Source organism: Gallus gallus, chromosome 2 (assembly GCF_016699485.2).
Source record: "Gallus gallus isolate bGalGal1 chromosome 2, bGalGal1.mat.broiler.GRCg7b, whole genome shotgun sequence".
Classification (NCBI taxonomy): domain Eukaryota; kingdom Metazoa; phylum Chordata; class Aves; order Galliformes; family Phasianidae; genus Gallus; species Gallus gallus.
The window spans coordinates 76291654-76309399 of record NC_052533.1 but is presented as its reverse complement, the minus strand read 5'-3'; the positions used below and the strand labels follow the sequence as shown (position 1 = coordinate 76309399).

At 34.6% G+C, this 17746-nt stretch overlaps 1 protein-coding gene across 1 annotated transcript in view; it reads right to left on the bottom strand.

Moving 5' to 3' along the window:
* Positions 1-17746, bottom strand: part of DNAH5 (dynein axonemal heavy chain 5) — a 127863-nt gene that overhangs the window by 87586 nt on the left and 22531 nt on the right. The window contains exons 5-17 of the mRNA XM_040695761.2: positions 16239-16460; positions 15538-15675; positions 14154-14330; positions 13695-13808; positions 12350-12457; positions 11513-11635; positions 9592-9807; positions 7435-7542; positions 6668-6753; positions 5588-5909; positions 2967-3173; positions 1698-1869; positions 124-269 (exon numbers count right to left, since the gene is read on the bottom strand). Of these exons, the coding sequence (XP_040551695.1) occupies positions 124-269; positions 1698-1869; positions 2967-3173; positions 5588-5909; positions 6668-6753; positions 7435-7542; positions 9592-9807; positions 11513-11635; positions 12350-12457; positions 13695-13808; positions 14154-14330; positions 15538-15675; positions 16239-16460 (2139 nt within the window). The remainder of the gene's footprint in view (positions 1-123; positions 270-1697; positions 1870-2966; positions 3174-5587; positions 5910-6667; positions 6754-7434; positions 7543-9591; positions 9808-11512; positions 11636-12349; positions 12458-13694; positions 13809-14153; positions 14331-15537; positions 15676-16238; positions 16461-17746) is intronic.

Sequence of the window (17746 nt, the reverse complement as noted above, 5' to 3'; positions counted from 1 at the left end):
CAACTGGAGATGTCCTTTCTCCATTTTCCCACCAATTCTGCAATAATTATATCTCATTTTAAAAAGGAAAATATGTTAATTTGAAATATTAAATACTTCTTTATGAAAATCTTATATAATAACCTTAGTCTTTTGGAGAAATTCCTCACAGCTCAATGGTTCATCTTCTGGCAATATACAGAGCGGCACACTACTCATTTCTTGAAGGACAGCATCAATACGAAATTCAATCAAGTCATTCACTCTATCAAGCAATAACTCCAGTTCAGCTTTTGAGGCAAAGAGAAGATTCAAAACAAGCTTAAAAGTTTGAAATAACAGTTTTGCAGAGCCCTGATTAAATCCATACTCAAACAAGATAACATATTCAATTCTATATTAATTTACACCTTAACTAGTTTTTTTCAAACATCTAAACTTACATAGCAAGGTTCACCAGTGAACTCATAACTGGTGTTCTGCACAATATATGCTCATCTAGTATACTCTGTATATATCCTAAAAGACAATAGGCAAAATAGCATACAAATATACAAGATAAACTTGAAATATATGCCTTTCAAACACAGATGGAAAAAATAAAGACAATAAAACTCATCTGAGTTGTTCCAGGAATACTGCTCCTACAGTGTGAATAAGTTACCACTTAGAGAACTGAATAGCAACAGAAATTTTTGACAAATAAAATGCCCATCCTTCAAAAAATGTTAGAAACCAACTAATAGTTAAAGGACACCAATAACTAGAATTTTCAGTTTTATAGCAATTCACTTTCAATGCTGAAATTGAAATAGCAGCAAGGTGCCTCTTCCAGACTCAAATGAGTTGTGTTATTCAAAATTAAATTGAGTATAATGTCAGGCTAGCATTCAAAATGCATTTTAATTTGCCATTTCAACTAAAGAAAATTTCCACTATGACTTACATCATTTTAAAAAACAGAATCCATGTTGATATAATAATAGAGATTAAGCAAAAGGAATTTAGCAGCTTCAGAAACAATACAAATCTTATGAATAGAATAAAAGCTCATCTGTTTTCTAAAGCTGTTGTCCAAAAAGATGTGCATGCATCAGTGTTAAAGAGACTGACGAAAAGGGAAGGAAAGGAAAGGGAAAGGGAAAGGGAAAGGGAAAGGGAAAGGGAAAGGGAAAGGGAAAGGGAAAGGGAAAGGGAAAGGGAAAGGGAAAGGGAAAGGGAAAGGGAAAGGGAAAGGGAAAGGGAAAGGGAAAGGGAAAGAATAGGAATATGTATGAATGTAATAGGAAAAGCTATTCAGCAGTGACAGTACCAACTCAGTGAAGATATTATTCCTTGAGAATTTGTTCTGTACATGTAGAAATAAAAGGAAAGACTAGGAAAAGTCTGAAACCTTGATACTGTTAAAAAAGAGCTATCTTCCTCTAATGTCAGAATACACAGGAACGTCTGCATACTACTTTGGTTAAACCCTACTGCCATCTCATTCACATTAGTAAAAAATTTCAAAAAGATGTCAGAAAACAGAATAGAAAAATCAACATTTTTTTTAGAAGCAGAGGTTACATGAACTAAAGGGGACAGGTGAATATTCTAATTTCTTTCAAGGGTAAGTCAATTAAGCAAAAATCATATAAAAGGCGGTAGGCTCAATAATGAAATTTGCATTTGTACAGAAACAAACATGCAGAAGTTACTGCAAGAGACAAGTGACTTACCTAGCTTGGTAAAAATTTTATCAATATATTTCTCAATATTCAATGATGTCCAGGTCAGTAACATCAGACCTGTCTGGATAGCATCATCTATGTTTGCTAACCAAGGGCTTATCAATCGTTCAACAGGGTGTTGTATTTTTAGTTTAATTCTTTTATACTCTGCTAGCATCATCTAAAACAGAGAATTAAAGCATTTTAATACACACTGTTCTAAACCTCTTCATATACATGTATTCATCATGACTTAAGACAATTATTCCACATTACTGAAATTAGTGAGAAATAATAAATTCTTTGGATTTTTTTCCATTATTTTTGGCAAAAGTTCAAGGTTTGCTGCTTTTCACAATAGTGCAATTACTTATTCACGGGGAAATTCATCATTTCTGATATAAAAAGGGATTTTTTTGTAAATATCTTAGTCCCTAAATGGATGTTCCCAGAGAAAAAAAATCCCAAGAAAAAAATCATCCAAGTTAATTTTCAGCAGTTTTATTAGAGCAGTCTTAACAGAGCTTCAACATGGTGTCTAGTTTTAAACGCCTCTTTAACCCACTGATCTATTTTCACATTTTGCAAGAAAATACCCTTGTAATGGCTTTATGATGTAACATGACATTTTTATCTCATTTCAGAATCAAGTAGCCCTTTAAAGCTATATTTTTCCAGACGTGCTTTGTCTTTGAATCTTTGCCTTCACTAATCTAGAACTTTGCCTGTTCACAGGGAGACAAAATGACCCAAAGGAATTATAAAATGAGAGAAGAGGAAGCTTTAGGTGCTCAATCTTAATCTCCTCTACAGACATTTATGTCTAACTCTGATGCAGGAACTATGTTGTTACATGATGTCTGCCGGATCTTTTGCACTTTTAAAAAGCATACCATCTGCTAACTATCCTCTTAAAACGAAGTGTGTTGTTTGACTTGGAGTCAACAGTAGTTGGATGAGAGATAAACTGATTATCATTTAGAAAGCAAGCAATGGAGTGAAACATCTTGTAAGTTTTTTTTCCTCTCCATCTTCACCTCGTTCCCAAATTCTGCAGTACTTTCCTAAACCTGTGCAACTCTGAAGCAACTCCACAAAAGATGCAAAGCCCGGAAATTCATTTTAAAAGTGTCTTAAGATAAGAAAGAAAAGAAAAAAAAAATCCAACTTGCCAACATTGTCTAAATATTGATCTTCATTTTTAACTCTCTCACGTGTGTAGAGCCAAGCCATTTTAATACATGCCATACATATATAAAACAACTAAAATGAACCCACCTGCAAACTGTGGACAATATTCTTATACCAGTCTCTCTTCTGTTGAATAGCACTTGCAAATGGTGGGATATCAAGGCACATGTGAGCCATGCAATCTGTTTCTCTAATTAAAGTTAATATTTGAGGGTCAAAATTCACAAATAATTCTCCCGTTTCTGGAGATTTTACCAAGAGAGTTGCCTGAAGTCTTGTTTTAGTTAATTCAATCTGCAGGAAACAAAGTCATCACTCCGGATGAGACAAGCCAATACAAGAAAACACTTTGATTTGGAGGTAAATATTAGTTTGGTACAAAGAGATAATAAAATCTGGTATTGCTGACACTCAAGATTGATATGGTGAATCAAAAATAAAACTTAGTTGATGCAATCTGTATGCTCTCAAAAACCTAACAATGAAATGAACTTTCATCCTCAGACAGGCATTTTTCTGTTGGGTTCCTGGATATCCTAAGTCCCATTCCACAAGCAAACATTAGATGCAAAACCATAGAGATTTTGACTTCAGTTCTCCTAAGTCTCATTTTCATAAAATTTAATGCACATTCTGAAAGCTGCACACCTCCTTGATGAATTGAACTTAGGCTTGGATAATTTCTTTAGACTTCTTTTGTAACTGATTCCTGGTTTCTTCTTTAGCTTGTTTTCCATTATCTAACAGTTACATCACACTGCAATTTTAACAGCTCTATAATCCCTAATTATATCAAACTTTCTGGGCAATTTGTCACAAATATATATATATATTCTTAAAAGGGAAGCCTAATCACACTATTGATTTAGCTGTTTCATTTGAATATAATAATATCATTTGTTCTCCAGGTAACTAGAAAGGAGAAGATTCTTAATAAGATCACTCATGGAAAATGTGGCTGGCATCAGTCATGTCTTCCTGCTATTCCTGTTTTCCAGTTGTCCTTTTGCTGACATAACTTCACTTCTCAAACGTCATGCATCACTTTACTTTTAGCTGGAGATTGTTTTTAAGTAACAGTTTCAGAACCCATTGTTACCCACTGTTTTTTTCCATGTACTTTATGCTTCTCTATGTAATTCCCTGAAACTCTGCATCCTCTTTCAATGTCTAAAATACGTGTGACAATACTGCTTGCTTCAACAGTTTCATATGTTATAACAAAATTTTACACAACAATTTTTAAGTTAACATCAAATGTTGTAAACAAAGTTGTTGTGCTCTATCCATCACCAGTCAGTCATTTGGTATAACTGCCTTAAAAAGCAACAGACTTCTTCTCAAAATGTTCACCAACAGATTTACTGGACTCTTCTTCGGGCTTCAGAAACTCATTAATCTTACTTTCACTTTCTTCCTCTCCCATTTATGTTTGTGTGGGTTTTTGTTTGTTTGTTTGTTTTTGTTTTTTAGGCAGTTCTCATTACTAAGATGTTACACTGTTAACAGAAATCAGGGGTATGTTAAATGCAAGAATCTTACACTGTCATAGTACTGTAGCAAATTTCACACCTTCTATTGTTTTAATATGTCCGAGTTGAATTATGTATAACGAAAATTATGGCTTTAAAATAAACCGAATAGAAGGATAAAAATTAGTATGCCACAGCCTTATTCTGTGGCATTTGTATTCTGCACGACACTTGTCTATCTGTTTTCCTTTTGTTCAGGAGCGGAGCATGAGCTCCACCTTGTGTTCTCCGATATTTGTGTCTACATCAGTCTGCACTTTGATGCCTCAAGAAGAGACTACTGAATAGGCGGGCACCACTTCAGGAGAAAGGCCCACGCATGCGTGTTAGATTGGACAAGGGACAATAGAAACTTCTGGTCTCAGATCTTGTCTAAGACTAGTTTTGAGAAAATTGATATTTATCTGATATTTATCAAATAAATAACATATCAGAGTTCTTCATATTTTACAGAAGATGGAGTTGAGCTCCAAGAACAAGAAGTAGCTGCATTGATAACTGAGCCAGAACCTTCAAAAGAGTTATCTGGAGATTCTGACGCCTTTCTTGTGAGATTTAAGAGTCTGAGGCCAATTCTTCTACAATGTGTTCTTTGCCAAGGCAACAGAGAAACTGCAGGAGGAAAACGTGCCTATAGGACAGTAGAAACTTGCAGAAATTTCAAAGCAAGAAAGTAGTGCCTGAAGAAGCCATCTGATAATATGAAGGCAGTCAGAGGTTCTGTATACAAAAACCAAGAAATCAGAATTGGTCAAATGAGATTTAGAAGTTAAGGTAAACCATGTTTTCTGAAGAATATTATACTACATTGTTCTACTTTAACAGATGTTTGATAGGAAGCAAATTGGTACAAAATACGTTTACATACTTAATATCTTATGAATTCTATGAGATGCGCTATTAGTTGAGACTGGATGCTTTTTATACACATGCCCACACTGAGGGCACATGTGGATTATCACTTTAAAACATAAGAATCATACTATTCAGGCTAGATCAGCATACGTGGCTATTAACCAGTGATTTCTTCAAACTGCTGCTACCCAGTGTTTCAGTGATGCCTAGCACAATTAGAATTCAGTCTGGTCTGTAAAGCTAGATTGGACTGATCTACCGCCAACAAAAACCTAGCATATTTTTTAAAAGAAATATTCTAATCAAGATCAGCTATTTTACCTGCTGAAGCCATCCCCTGTGATAGATCACCTCAAACTCCATAAGAACTCTCGCTACTTTGTTGTAGTTGTGGATTATGCGCTTGCCATCCGGTGTTTGCAGAACAGCTGGGTGCTGCTGGAAAGAATTCATGGGCTGCTGGATCCTATGGAATAGGTGGCGTGCCCACAAGATCTTACCAGCTATTGGAGGCAGATTACGAGCCAGTGGAGGATCCTGCTTCTGCCTAGTGTAGAGTTTACAGACTGCTTCTATGTCATATCCATAGTTCTGAAGGATTTTCTGATACATTTCATTAATGCCAAGATTGGGGATTTGTAATCTGATTAGAAAAATAATAATTAGAAAAATCCATTTAAAAATTCTGAAATTCTTCTAATGCATTGTTGGAACTTTTTCCCAGACACTCTTGCATTCCTTTGAAAATAACTACTGTAGTAGCAGATTTTCCATTAAAGTTTGAACAAATACTGTCACAACCTGATTCCAAGCATCCAAGATTTAGGCCAGATGATACAAGTTCCCAAGTAAGCCTACACATTTTCCGTTTTGTCACTGTTTTCAAACACTGAACTAAAATTATGTGCAAACTGTAACCAATCTGCCACTAGCTGTCTATTCTACTAAGGAGAATATTGTAAAAAAAAAAAAAAAAAAAAAAAAAAAAAGTGCAAGAAAAATTGAGGCTGCTTTGAAATAAGCTGAATTTATCAAGACAAATTTCAACATTTACTAATAAAAGCATTCTAAGAACAGATTAGTTTCATTGTTCAAGAAGAAAACTAAGGCAAATATGCTAACAGACAGAACAATGTTTTTCCATACATATGCTAGTTTTGAAAGATGAAGTCCATTCATATTTTACACTTTCTGATACATAAAAATATACTTTTTTTTTATTGATCTACATAACTGAGCAGACATCCCTTACTAGAGCTGAGCAGTTGAGGGAGTGGAGATTAAACTGATTTTTCTTTGTATTTAAGGAGATACCTGTTCTATTTCCTGCTTTCTCACCATTCTAACAGCATCATTTCCATTCTCTGGCAGAATGCCAACAAAGTAAACAGGAGATAGTACCTTTCAAATTTCTTCAACATACACAGTGCTCTTTCAGTGTTCGGAATATTTTCAAAGGTGTTGTCCATAAAAATCTTTAACTGACTCTGAAGGAGAGCAAATAATTCTACAGTTGACATAAGGTACATACCTCAAATATACCAGGTGTGATTTTACATGATTTATAATGTATTATATTAGAACAAAGTTTATGTGAAAGTTACTCAGTGAGTATCAATTTTCTCTCTTTCCCATCCATTTCAAACAAAATACAGTCAACATTCAAGGCACTTCCTTCTTCTGTTCCCTCTGTAGCTATGCAACCAGAAAAGGCTTTTGAACTGTCAAAGGTACCACCATACTGCAACCCTAAAAGAATGCTGGCTTAACTCTTCGGCAGACAAAGCCAGTAAAGTGTTTAATTTAAATCTGCACTTATACCCCTACACATTCCTTCCATCAATTTGTGATATCAGAACAAAGGGAAAGGGAAAGTTAATTGTCTAAGCCATTTGTACTGTATATTTCCATTCAAGCAACAAAATCAAGCATTTTTATGTCAGTCTTCCGAGTATTACATTCAAATAGAATAACAAGAAATCCTTTCCTATTCCATGGTTTAAATGCCAGATAATAAATGGCATTCAAGTTACTTCTCAATTTCAGAAGAGAAATCTTGAGGGTTTTTTTTTTTGTTTGTTTGTTTGTTTTTTGTGGTAACTCAGAGGTACTGGGTTTTTTTTTCAGGAATTATTAATAAATTCAATTCTTTGATTGATAAAACCTACATGTAGATCATTTATCTCTTTGCAAAACTCTTCATAGTCTCGGTCAAAATCAGCCTTCCGTTGATCCAAGAAATTGTAATCCTTTTTCTTCATGATGTCAACAATACTCTAAATAGTTTTACAGAAAAACAAAATTATCACCATAAAATTGTCCCAATAAAAACTTAACACTTAAATCAAAATATTTAGTATAACGAGTTGTGCACACTCACATTTTTACCTAGTCATTAGTTACCATTATTTGATGAGCAATATAAGCAAAACACATAAATGACTATTTGCGGGAAACAATTTAGTGCAATGGGCATATGAATTTCAGTTTTTTTATTTACTTTTGCTTTAAGTCAATTAGAATTGGCAGAATATTCAGACTTGCATTCCATAAAAGGCATTTGTTACCCACTGCTACCCATTAAATATTTTCTCATGCAGAGGTTCATTAGATTTATTCAAAAATTAACATAGTTTATTTCCACAATAGTATTTTCCATGTCTTTAACTGATTTAATAGAAAAACAGACTATTTAAAAATCACAGTAAGGTGCAGCATGCTACCAGCCCAGGTCTTATTATTCCTTCCTTTATACATCTGCTGTCCCCTCTAATGAAAGTACATCTTAATCAGCATATCCCATGAGCTGTACACACATTTAAAGATTTCTGATGATGAATCACCGTTCAGGTTGCTAGTAGTTTACTAGCAACTATAAAGTTCAACACATGTTCAGCACAGCAGACTTCTACCATTTTACCATAAGCCAACTGAGCTTCAATTTTATTACTTTGCTGTAAAGAAATATCCCAGCAAGGAAAGAAGTAAAAAAATATGTCATTGTTTTATGATTTTTGGTTATCGGTATTCCACATCATAACATCATCTGGTGCACTGGGAGTTAAAGAGTTAATGCTCCAGTTCTGGGCACCTGCCTGGAAGAGAGGAATACAAACCCCAGAGGACTTTGCAGTCAGAGAGGGGATATAAGCTTTCGTAGATCACCTGACCTGCCCTTTTTCAGCTTTACTCCCTGCTGCTTGTCCCGACCACACGCATCGCCTCAGCACTACTGTAAGGCCTTCAGCTTTCAGATGATCTCTCATTATATTTGATTTATTAGCTTCAATTCTAATTATATTGTATTATAGTGTGTTATCTTGCATTCCGATACCATATTTAGTAAACTAGTTTGTTTCTCCTCAGATTCTTGTCACTGTTTTTAATTATTTCGGGGTCCCCTGTTTCCCCTTTCCAGAGGCGTGGATTTGCGAATCCCTCCACCCCGCTAGTCACGGAACTGGGCCAAACCAGCCTATAAGTAGTTGACCAAAAAAAAAAAAAAAAAAAAAACGGTAATATGACAAGTAACTGTTACAAAAGGAAAAGCCTAAACTCAGAGAACTTTCCAGAGCAAACAAGCTACGTCATTTCTTCCCCTCCCTCACCCTAAAAAAATCTGTAACTTAACGCTTTGTTTCTTCCATGAAACACAAAGCTATTGGTAGTACTCTAGATGAGTATAGATTTTACGTAAATTTAATAATCTGCTTTGCTGGAATAAAGCTATTTCTTCAATGAAATGGAGTAAGTCTGAGAATCCAAGTTGTTTTCTTCTCTCTTTGCTAAGAATGACTCATTTCAAGAAATCAAAATTTGTTTGCAGTTATGCATCGTTGAAACTGGACTGGGATTTGATTTCACTCCAAGCTGTAAGGAAAATCTGACTGCAGCAACAGCCACCAGAACAACAGAACTGGCCTCTGTGGCAGGCACTGACCAGGTGCTCCACATGGAATGGGCCAGAGATGAAGTGGTCACAGTACACTTTCATAGCCAGCAAAACACTGTTAAAGAGAAAAATGTCACAATTCTCGCTTTTTCGCCTGCCCATGACACAGAACTACAGCACCAATTACTCCTCTTATAAACTCTTCCTATTTAGTTGATTTTTCAATCAATTTTGATTTTAACACAGTTCCTTCACACAGCCACCTGCCCTTTTCCATATCCCAGTAATCACACATTACAATATTAACAATTTCCTAGTAATTTTAGCACAGCCTGCAGAATTATTTTTTCTCTTGATAAGTGCTGATTTTCATAATTATTTATTGTTTCAATTTCAAGTCAGACTGACAGGATATCCAAAAGTTACTGCGTACCTCATATTTTGCAATCATTTCTTCCAAACCTTCTATCTTCGACTCTTGTAGAACTGAATAGGTTTTCACAGTATTGAAAACATCTATTATCTTTACCAGACGTCGGTTAAAAGTTTCAAATTTTCCAAATATATACACCTCACTAAAATCAAACTGTCTTTCAGCTGGATTTTGCTCCAGATTCTTTTTCATGTTGTGAAAGCAATTTTGATACTCCTAAAAATAAAGAAGTTCGAAGAAGAATTTCAAGCATGGAGCAAACAACACTGTTATCAGGTAGAATAAAATTTATGCAGACTGATACAATCCCCTCTAATTCAATAATAAGTAGAATTTAGAACAATAAACAATCATCGCAACAGTATCATTTTGGGGTCACACATTTAATCAAATGAATAAACTGCACACAGATGTGTACATTCCATCCTTAGTCAGTGTGATATTTTCTTCCCTTCCTTTTAAAACAGGTCATGGGTCTACTGACCATCTAACATGACAATCCATATTTCAGTTTTCTGAGACTGAAAATAATGATTGTGTATTGAGCACTTTTACAAAGTAATTGTATTTCTAACATTACTTTTCAGAATAAATCCCTTCTGAAGCTAAAATGCTGTTCCACTGCAACTTAAATTTTCCATTCTGCTTTGTTAGCTGGGCGCAAACTCCAAACTTGTTACAATAAAATTATTCTCAAAGTCAAATTAAATAGGCAACAAACTGGCTGGAAATGGTTCTTTCAAGAGTAGTACTCAAAATACAAGATTCATTATTTTCTATCACATATACACATCAGTAATCATAACTGATAGGTATTAATACAAAGGACTCAGATTTTCCTATACTGATTATATGAAAGCTTTTGGACTTGGTAATTATCAAAACCTAATCCTTCAATATATTTTAATGCTACATTTGTATAGAAATATACATGTTTACAGTTTGTTCTGATGGTAAGAAGTTACAAATTAACATTAATTTGTGCAATAACTATGAAAGACCTGTTGCTTCAGAAGGTATCAGGATAAAAATCTGTACTTGTAAGTGCATGTTGTTATTATGAAATTAAAAAGTAATAACAGAGAAAACCTATTGTGAGCCTTGAAAGTCAAAGCTAGTCTCTTTACAGCAGAGTACAGACAGTGGCCATGAGACAGTGCACAAACTGAAACAGAAAAGGTGCTCTGACTGGTTGTTAAGGAGAAAATCCTTCACTCAAAGGAGAGTCAAGCAGTGGAAGATGTTGCTCAGAAAGGCTATGCAGTCCCCAGCCTTGGAGAATTTCAAAGGCAGGACTGAAGAAAGCACTGGACAACCACATTTGAACTCACACTTGCTTCTGCCTTGGCTTTGAGTAAGAGATCAGATTAGAAAACTGCTGAGGACCCTTCCAACCTGAATTACCTAAATTCTAAAGGGTAAAAAAAAAAAAAAAAAAAAATCCTCAAATGATCATGGAATTGTTTTTTAAAAAAATGTAGTCTATATTCCCAACAAGTCTAGGCAAAGAAAACAGCCAAATTCTTCTGTTTGTTACATCATCCTTTCTAAAGATATAGCTTGTCCATTTGTCTTTAGTATATGTTTAACTCAGTGAGGCTCTCTATTTTCATTTCTATCACACATATATGAGAATAAGCTTTCTAGAGAAACCCAGACATTAAAAACAAGTAGATATCATTTAAGAAACATAGTTAAGTTAGCTTAAGTATGGAAATCCTGTTTCCAGAAGATCATCAGACACTGGACTAAATTTTCCATTAGCTCTAACAAAAATAGCCCAGTGTCAAAGGATATTTTTCAATTGCTTCATTTTCCCTCATGATAACATTCCTTCCTTGTATAAAATTAACAGTTTTGCTAATCATGTTCACTTAAATCTCACTTTATATTCCGTTTTTCTCCTGACCTTTCTACCTACCTGCTTAAGCCGAATGGCTGCATGTAGTTTTTCCATAACGCTGTCCAGAGGTTGATTCCAGATGGTGGCGGTATCATCGTTAGTGATATAAGATTTACATGCTGTGATCATCTGAGTGGTGACCTAAAAGCAGTTTTAACCTTGTGAAAAATCACTTCAAGACAAAGTACTTCCTACCCTTCTTTCAGTCTCATTCCATACCTCATACTCCATTGGCCTAAGACCCACAAATTAGTAATACCAAACACCAATAACATAGACCAGATGCCTTCCTCGCAGTGTCCAGACTGTAGATTACTACACTTCCACAGTGTCATTGGTTAGCTACACCCATTCTAAGCCTGAACACCTTGTGACAACCTTAAAATGGCTCTGAGAGTAAAACTTAGTAAGATTTTGGCACTTCTGAAAGAAAAGGTAAACCAAGGATCCATGAGACTGTGATAATAAAAGAACAAGTTGTCCCTCCAACACTAGTTCTTTCTTCAAGCAGTCTAAAGGAGGTGGGAATATAAAGGTTATGTTAACACAAGCACTTTTTGTAAAGCATAGTTTGTTGTAGGAAGAATCACGTTAATAAAAAAGTTTCTCAGATCTACTCATGTCAGGGTTGAGATTAGCCCTGATTTTCGAGTAATTCTTACAATTCCAAATTATTCCTAGTAAAATAAGTTCTAACTTCAAAGGTTTATCATTATTTTCAAATCTCTCTACATTCAAAAATAGCATTATACTGATCAACAGATGAGCTCTTTAATTGCTTTTTCTCTTGGTATTCTCTCATTCAACCAACAACAACAAAAAAACTGTGATGATTTTCACACTGTCTGCACCTACCTTCACAAACAACGAGGAGATCTTTTCAGAGGTATTGTAATACAGTGAGACACTCTGAATCATTTGAATTGCATTTATAAGCCCTGGAATAGCATCTACCATGGACACCTGCAAAGAAGCACACAGTATCTGAACTTAGCAAAATACTTCTGTTACCATACATTAGATCAACATCTGTTTAGAGAATCCAGGGTATTTATAAACACAGTATTTCTAATGTGTCTGATTATGTTTCCCCGGGCCTCTTCTGCAGTGAATCCTGTCCTACCCTCACCACCTCTAGAAGTTCAATTTGGGGAAAGTAATTTTGACATCAGCTTGGCTGGAAGAAGTTCAGCAAGTGAGATAAATATGATAGAGACAAGGGCCTATTCCAAATTAATGAACATTGCATTAAACCTCATGGCCTCTCAATGACTGAACAATTTTCTTACAGTACTGGTATTTATAACAAAATCTGCAATGGGGAGAACAGCGCAGATAAAATTCAACGGGCCCTGCTCAGAGCTAATAGCATGTCTACTTCTTCTTTGTTCTGTATCTTTAACACACCAATCTTTCATTAGTGAACCTCCAACACTGGACTCAGAATCACCAGTGCAAAAATAGTTTTATTGCTATGCCACAATGGGAAATAAACAGACTGAATCATGAGTCACACCAGGGTTGCCCAAGAGTACTGTTCAGAGGCAATTTCACTTTAGAAAAAAGTACAGAGAGAGAGAGTTAGATGGGCAGTCAAAGCATTGTATCTTCAGGGCTTCTCATCATGTTTCTCTGACTAGCAAGACATTCATAGTTACATAACTAATTTTAATAAAAGCAACCACTTGCCACCACTATAGCAATTAATACAATCATGAAAATCCTTCCTCCTATCCTGTACTCTATATTTACTACATTATGCTTGCATCATCCTGTTTCTACGGTATGGGAAGGTTATTTATATTTTTGTTTTAATATTTATCTAACCACATTTATATTTCCTAAACCAATAAACTGTAAATTGCCCTATAAGTTTTAGCCTAAGCATAACCTGTCAACCAACACAAAGAGAAAAACACAACCATCATCCTTTACAAAGTGTTTTGTTGTTTGTTTTTTTTAATTTTCAAATATTTTACTTCATCCCATAGCAAAGAATCTAGTTTCATCATTAGACTGAAATCTTTTATAATCAGCGCATTAGTCAACTTTTAGTGTATCTGAACAGTCTCAAACTGAATATGCATAACTAAACTGCTTTCTAACTACGCAATATCTAAACTGATCCTTTAAATGACAAACTGTGTTCATTTCAGTTGTCCCCAGAGATTAATGAAAGGATTTTAAGTGTTTTGCTTACAGGGTCAGAGTTGTACAATGAGTCACAGTGTTTTTCCAGGGAATAGAGATATCTCACATTATCTTTAGCTTCATTTACTGCATCTGTGATGCGAATGTCCAATGCTCTCCAATTCTAAGAATAGAAAGTTTGAAGAATAAAAAATTTTTAAATAACATATTTCAGAAATACTACCTTGACCATGCAATTTTGAGATTATCTTTTTTTGTCATTAACCTTTAAATTAATTTGAAAGCACAGATCTTGTACTTTAGACAAAGGGGGTTCCCAGTCATTTCCAAGAAATTAAACTAGACAAACTTTGTATATTTAAAGTGGGAATATGGAATGCAGAGGAAAACAAAAGTCAAAGATACTTCAGTATTTTGTCCACCAGCAATATTATATACATTACCAAATTGAAGTAGGTTACACAGAAAATTTCTAGTCTTTACATCTGTCATAGTTCAAAATAGAAACCTTCAGCAGCTTGGATTTAGCAGCAGTGAGTACTCCAAGCACTGCTTTCACATCTGGGCTCTTCAGCTGGTCCATAAGGTAGCTGAATCTAGACAATCTTTTTTTCCAGTAATCAAGCTCTGCTCGCGGACCAAGGTTGTCAGCTTCCTTCCTCAACTGGTCATTTTCTGCAAGAATCTTTTATCATACAATAATATTAGCAAGTGATACTAACACTTTTATCTGTATGGATAGTGTGGTTTAATTCATAATTTAATTCCCAGTATTAGCTCCTGTGATAAATTACCTAGCCTAGCCACCATCTAATATACTGACCTTTAATTTTGTCTGCCCTTCTATTGGTTTGAGTTCTGAGTTTGATTTTTTTTTGAGTTTGAAGTCTCTCAAGAATGCTGTTACAGAAATTTTCTGCAAATAATCTACAAAGCTGGTTTCATAGTATAATTTTTACCATTAAATCCACTAGGAATCAAAAATTGTTTTCTACTTTGATTTCTTGGCTAAGGTGAATCTGTCTAGTAGTCCGTTTGTTCCAAGAGTATATTACAAAGTAGAGAGGTACCTCAGTAACCATAATATAACCACAGTCAGAATACTTTCTCTAATGCAGTATGGACAGATGGAAATTACAGTAAATGTTGAAGTATGAATAGGAAGGAGCATAATTACTGTGATCCTTATCTAGTGGGTACTGTTATCATACTCTGCTTTTCTTCTCTTCTCCAGAATCAACTTTTTCCCATTTCCAGAGAGATGGCATTGGTTTAAATGGACCTCTAGTGTTATTCAATAACAGTGGTTCTTACAATATTTTTTTTTATAAAGTATGAAGCCATGCTCATAAGAGAAAATGTCAATTCAAGTCCCTTGGAAAACAAGACAATGTGGGAAAAAGTCTACATTAATAAGTTATTATAAGCTTAAATATAGATAAGGCTCTGCTTGCTCACATCTCTCATTGTAGAAAAGGCTTTTGTTTCCCTCATAAAGCAGAAAATAACTAGGACTTTTCTCTATATATACAAATAACTCTAACTTCTACTTTTTAATTTTATCAGCACTTCTAAAAAATACACTGACCTTACAATACTTTTAACCACATGAAGAGGTTTCATCAATGCATGGATGTGGCAATTAGCAATAATGGGAAACTAAGCCTCCAAATAAAACTGTATTTTCCATATAAAAATTGATGGAAAAAGCTCTTTCTAATATTGTAAGTTAGAAAAGAAGGCACACAAAACACACCAACAACAACTTAAGATATAGGGATCAATCACATTTATCTTTATAGAAAGGTAGCTAGCTATTTGCCAACAGGATTAACTTCAACATCTGCTAATATGCATATATAGTCATATTTCACTTCTGTCCAGTGTATTACCTGTTGAATCTGTTTTGTCCATCCTTTCATGCAGACTTCTATTCTCTCAAGATCTTCTGTGTTGTTAGCAACCATCAGATAATCTGCAGGTCCTTTCAGACTTTTCAGATCATAAGTTTCACATTTCTTCAGACTGATCTACAACACAAGTTAAGGAACTCCAAAATGCTGAAATATTTGTGGCAAATAATCCAGGAACTTTACACAGAGATTGGTTTTCTTACTTGGGGTAACTCACTTCATCTTCCCGCTTCAATTTGAAGTAAACTCTTTTGAGCCTAGAACTGAACTCCAGAATCTGAACAACTCACCAGCCCAGAAGCTGTGCTTCCTTGTCATTTCCTTCACAAAGACTTAACATTTGAAGTAACTGTTTGTTTTATGTTAATTGTCTTGGTTTAAGAAAGGCCACTAAGGAAGTGAATAGCTGGAAAGAACTAGCACCAGAATGAAAAAAACAGAAGCAGCTGCAGAATTGTTAAAGCCATAAACTTCCACAGATGTTAAAGCCACAGATCCATCAAGTTATCAGTTATATCAAGTTATTGATGACAACAAGCAATATTTAGAAACATTGCTTCTTTTCATCAGTTTAACAAAAGCAGTTTTACAAGTATTCTACAAAAACAGTAAATTCAAGAACTCCAGACCAAGACATTTCACAGCTAGCTTGTTTCCAAGCTGCTGCTTGAATATATTACCTTCTCCAGCAGACTTTGCTGAGTTCCTGAGAGCACACTAACAAACGATTCAAGGGAAGTGAGGAACTCTTTCTTAATGTTGTCATTTTGTTGATGTTCACCAAGTCCAATCCAGCCATAATCCGTAATTCGTAAGGCTGGAATGAAGATTTCTAATATCAGCTGCTCAACACTTTTTAGTAAGCCATCTCGGCCTACATCCATCATATTAAAATTTACTTCCTGTAAAACATATGAAATAAATATTAAAATGGAAAACAACATTTTGTCAGCATGGTGTTTTTGTTTTTTTTTTCCCCAGTCTTATTGCTTAAGTATCTCAAAAATTACAAGTATGTGTAAGTGCGCCACCATTTCATCCAATAACAACAAGAATTCTTCCTAACATGGCCTGCAGGATTTGCAGAGGGTCATTGTTTGTCATAAAAACTGAAGAAACTTCCGAAATATAATTTTATAAGAGACCTCTGTTTATAAAGTACTGTCTACATGGAGGAGCAAAAGGATTCCAGTCTGCCTCATGTAAAGCTATCCAGGTTATATTTTTGAACAAGATATTCATACATATGTGTATGTATACATTTACAAATATATAACAAATATATTATAGATACCAAAAGAATTACAAACTACAGTTCCTTCTGATTTCCAGTTGCCCAAAGGTTACGGTCTATGAAGGATACCTCTACCAGCTGGAGAGAGAACAATTCACAAAATAATTGCTTTTTAGACATTCTGAAGAAGACTCTCAAGATTACTAAGGTAAACTACATTAATCTGCCAACTATTTTCTCTTTATTAGAAGGTAGCACAGGAATTTTTCAGCAACATAATTTAACACGAAATAAATTGTATTCAAGTGTCATACATTAAATGTTTCCTCAGACTTATCATTTTAACTGTTCAACTTGCCTTCCCTGGTTTTAAGGTATTATTTGTTATCATTAAGGGCTATATAATTAATTGTGAAGAACTCTGCTGCAGAGTTCAGATGCAATTATCAACTTAGAAACATTATTAAAGCAAAAATCTTTAAATGTTAGAAAGTATATGATTGAGTAAAAACCCAAGTCAGATCATTTAAAACTACCAAAAAGATAAAGTCAACTATAAAAATTTAAATATATATAGATAGATATCAAATAAAAATCCAGTGATGACAGCCAACTCATCCAGCCTTTGCTCTTATAGTTCTTGCCTACTCGGGTAAAAATAACATAAAAAGATTTCCCTAAAAGAGATGGGGGAACTTGAAACTTACTGGCTTAGCAGTTGTACTTGAAAGTTTCCATTTTGAAGCATATACAAAGTTTTGCACAACATTAAATTTTCATGTAGCTCATCATTCTTATTTTAGCGGTTTGATTAGTTCTTCTACAAGTATAGGATTCTCTACATTTTATTCTGCTAGATATATATATCTATATACATATTCTACATACATATTCTACTGCTAGAATACTGCACTTGATTCAGCTTTATTCATATTGGAGTGACAGATTTCATGA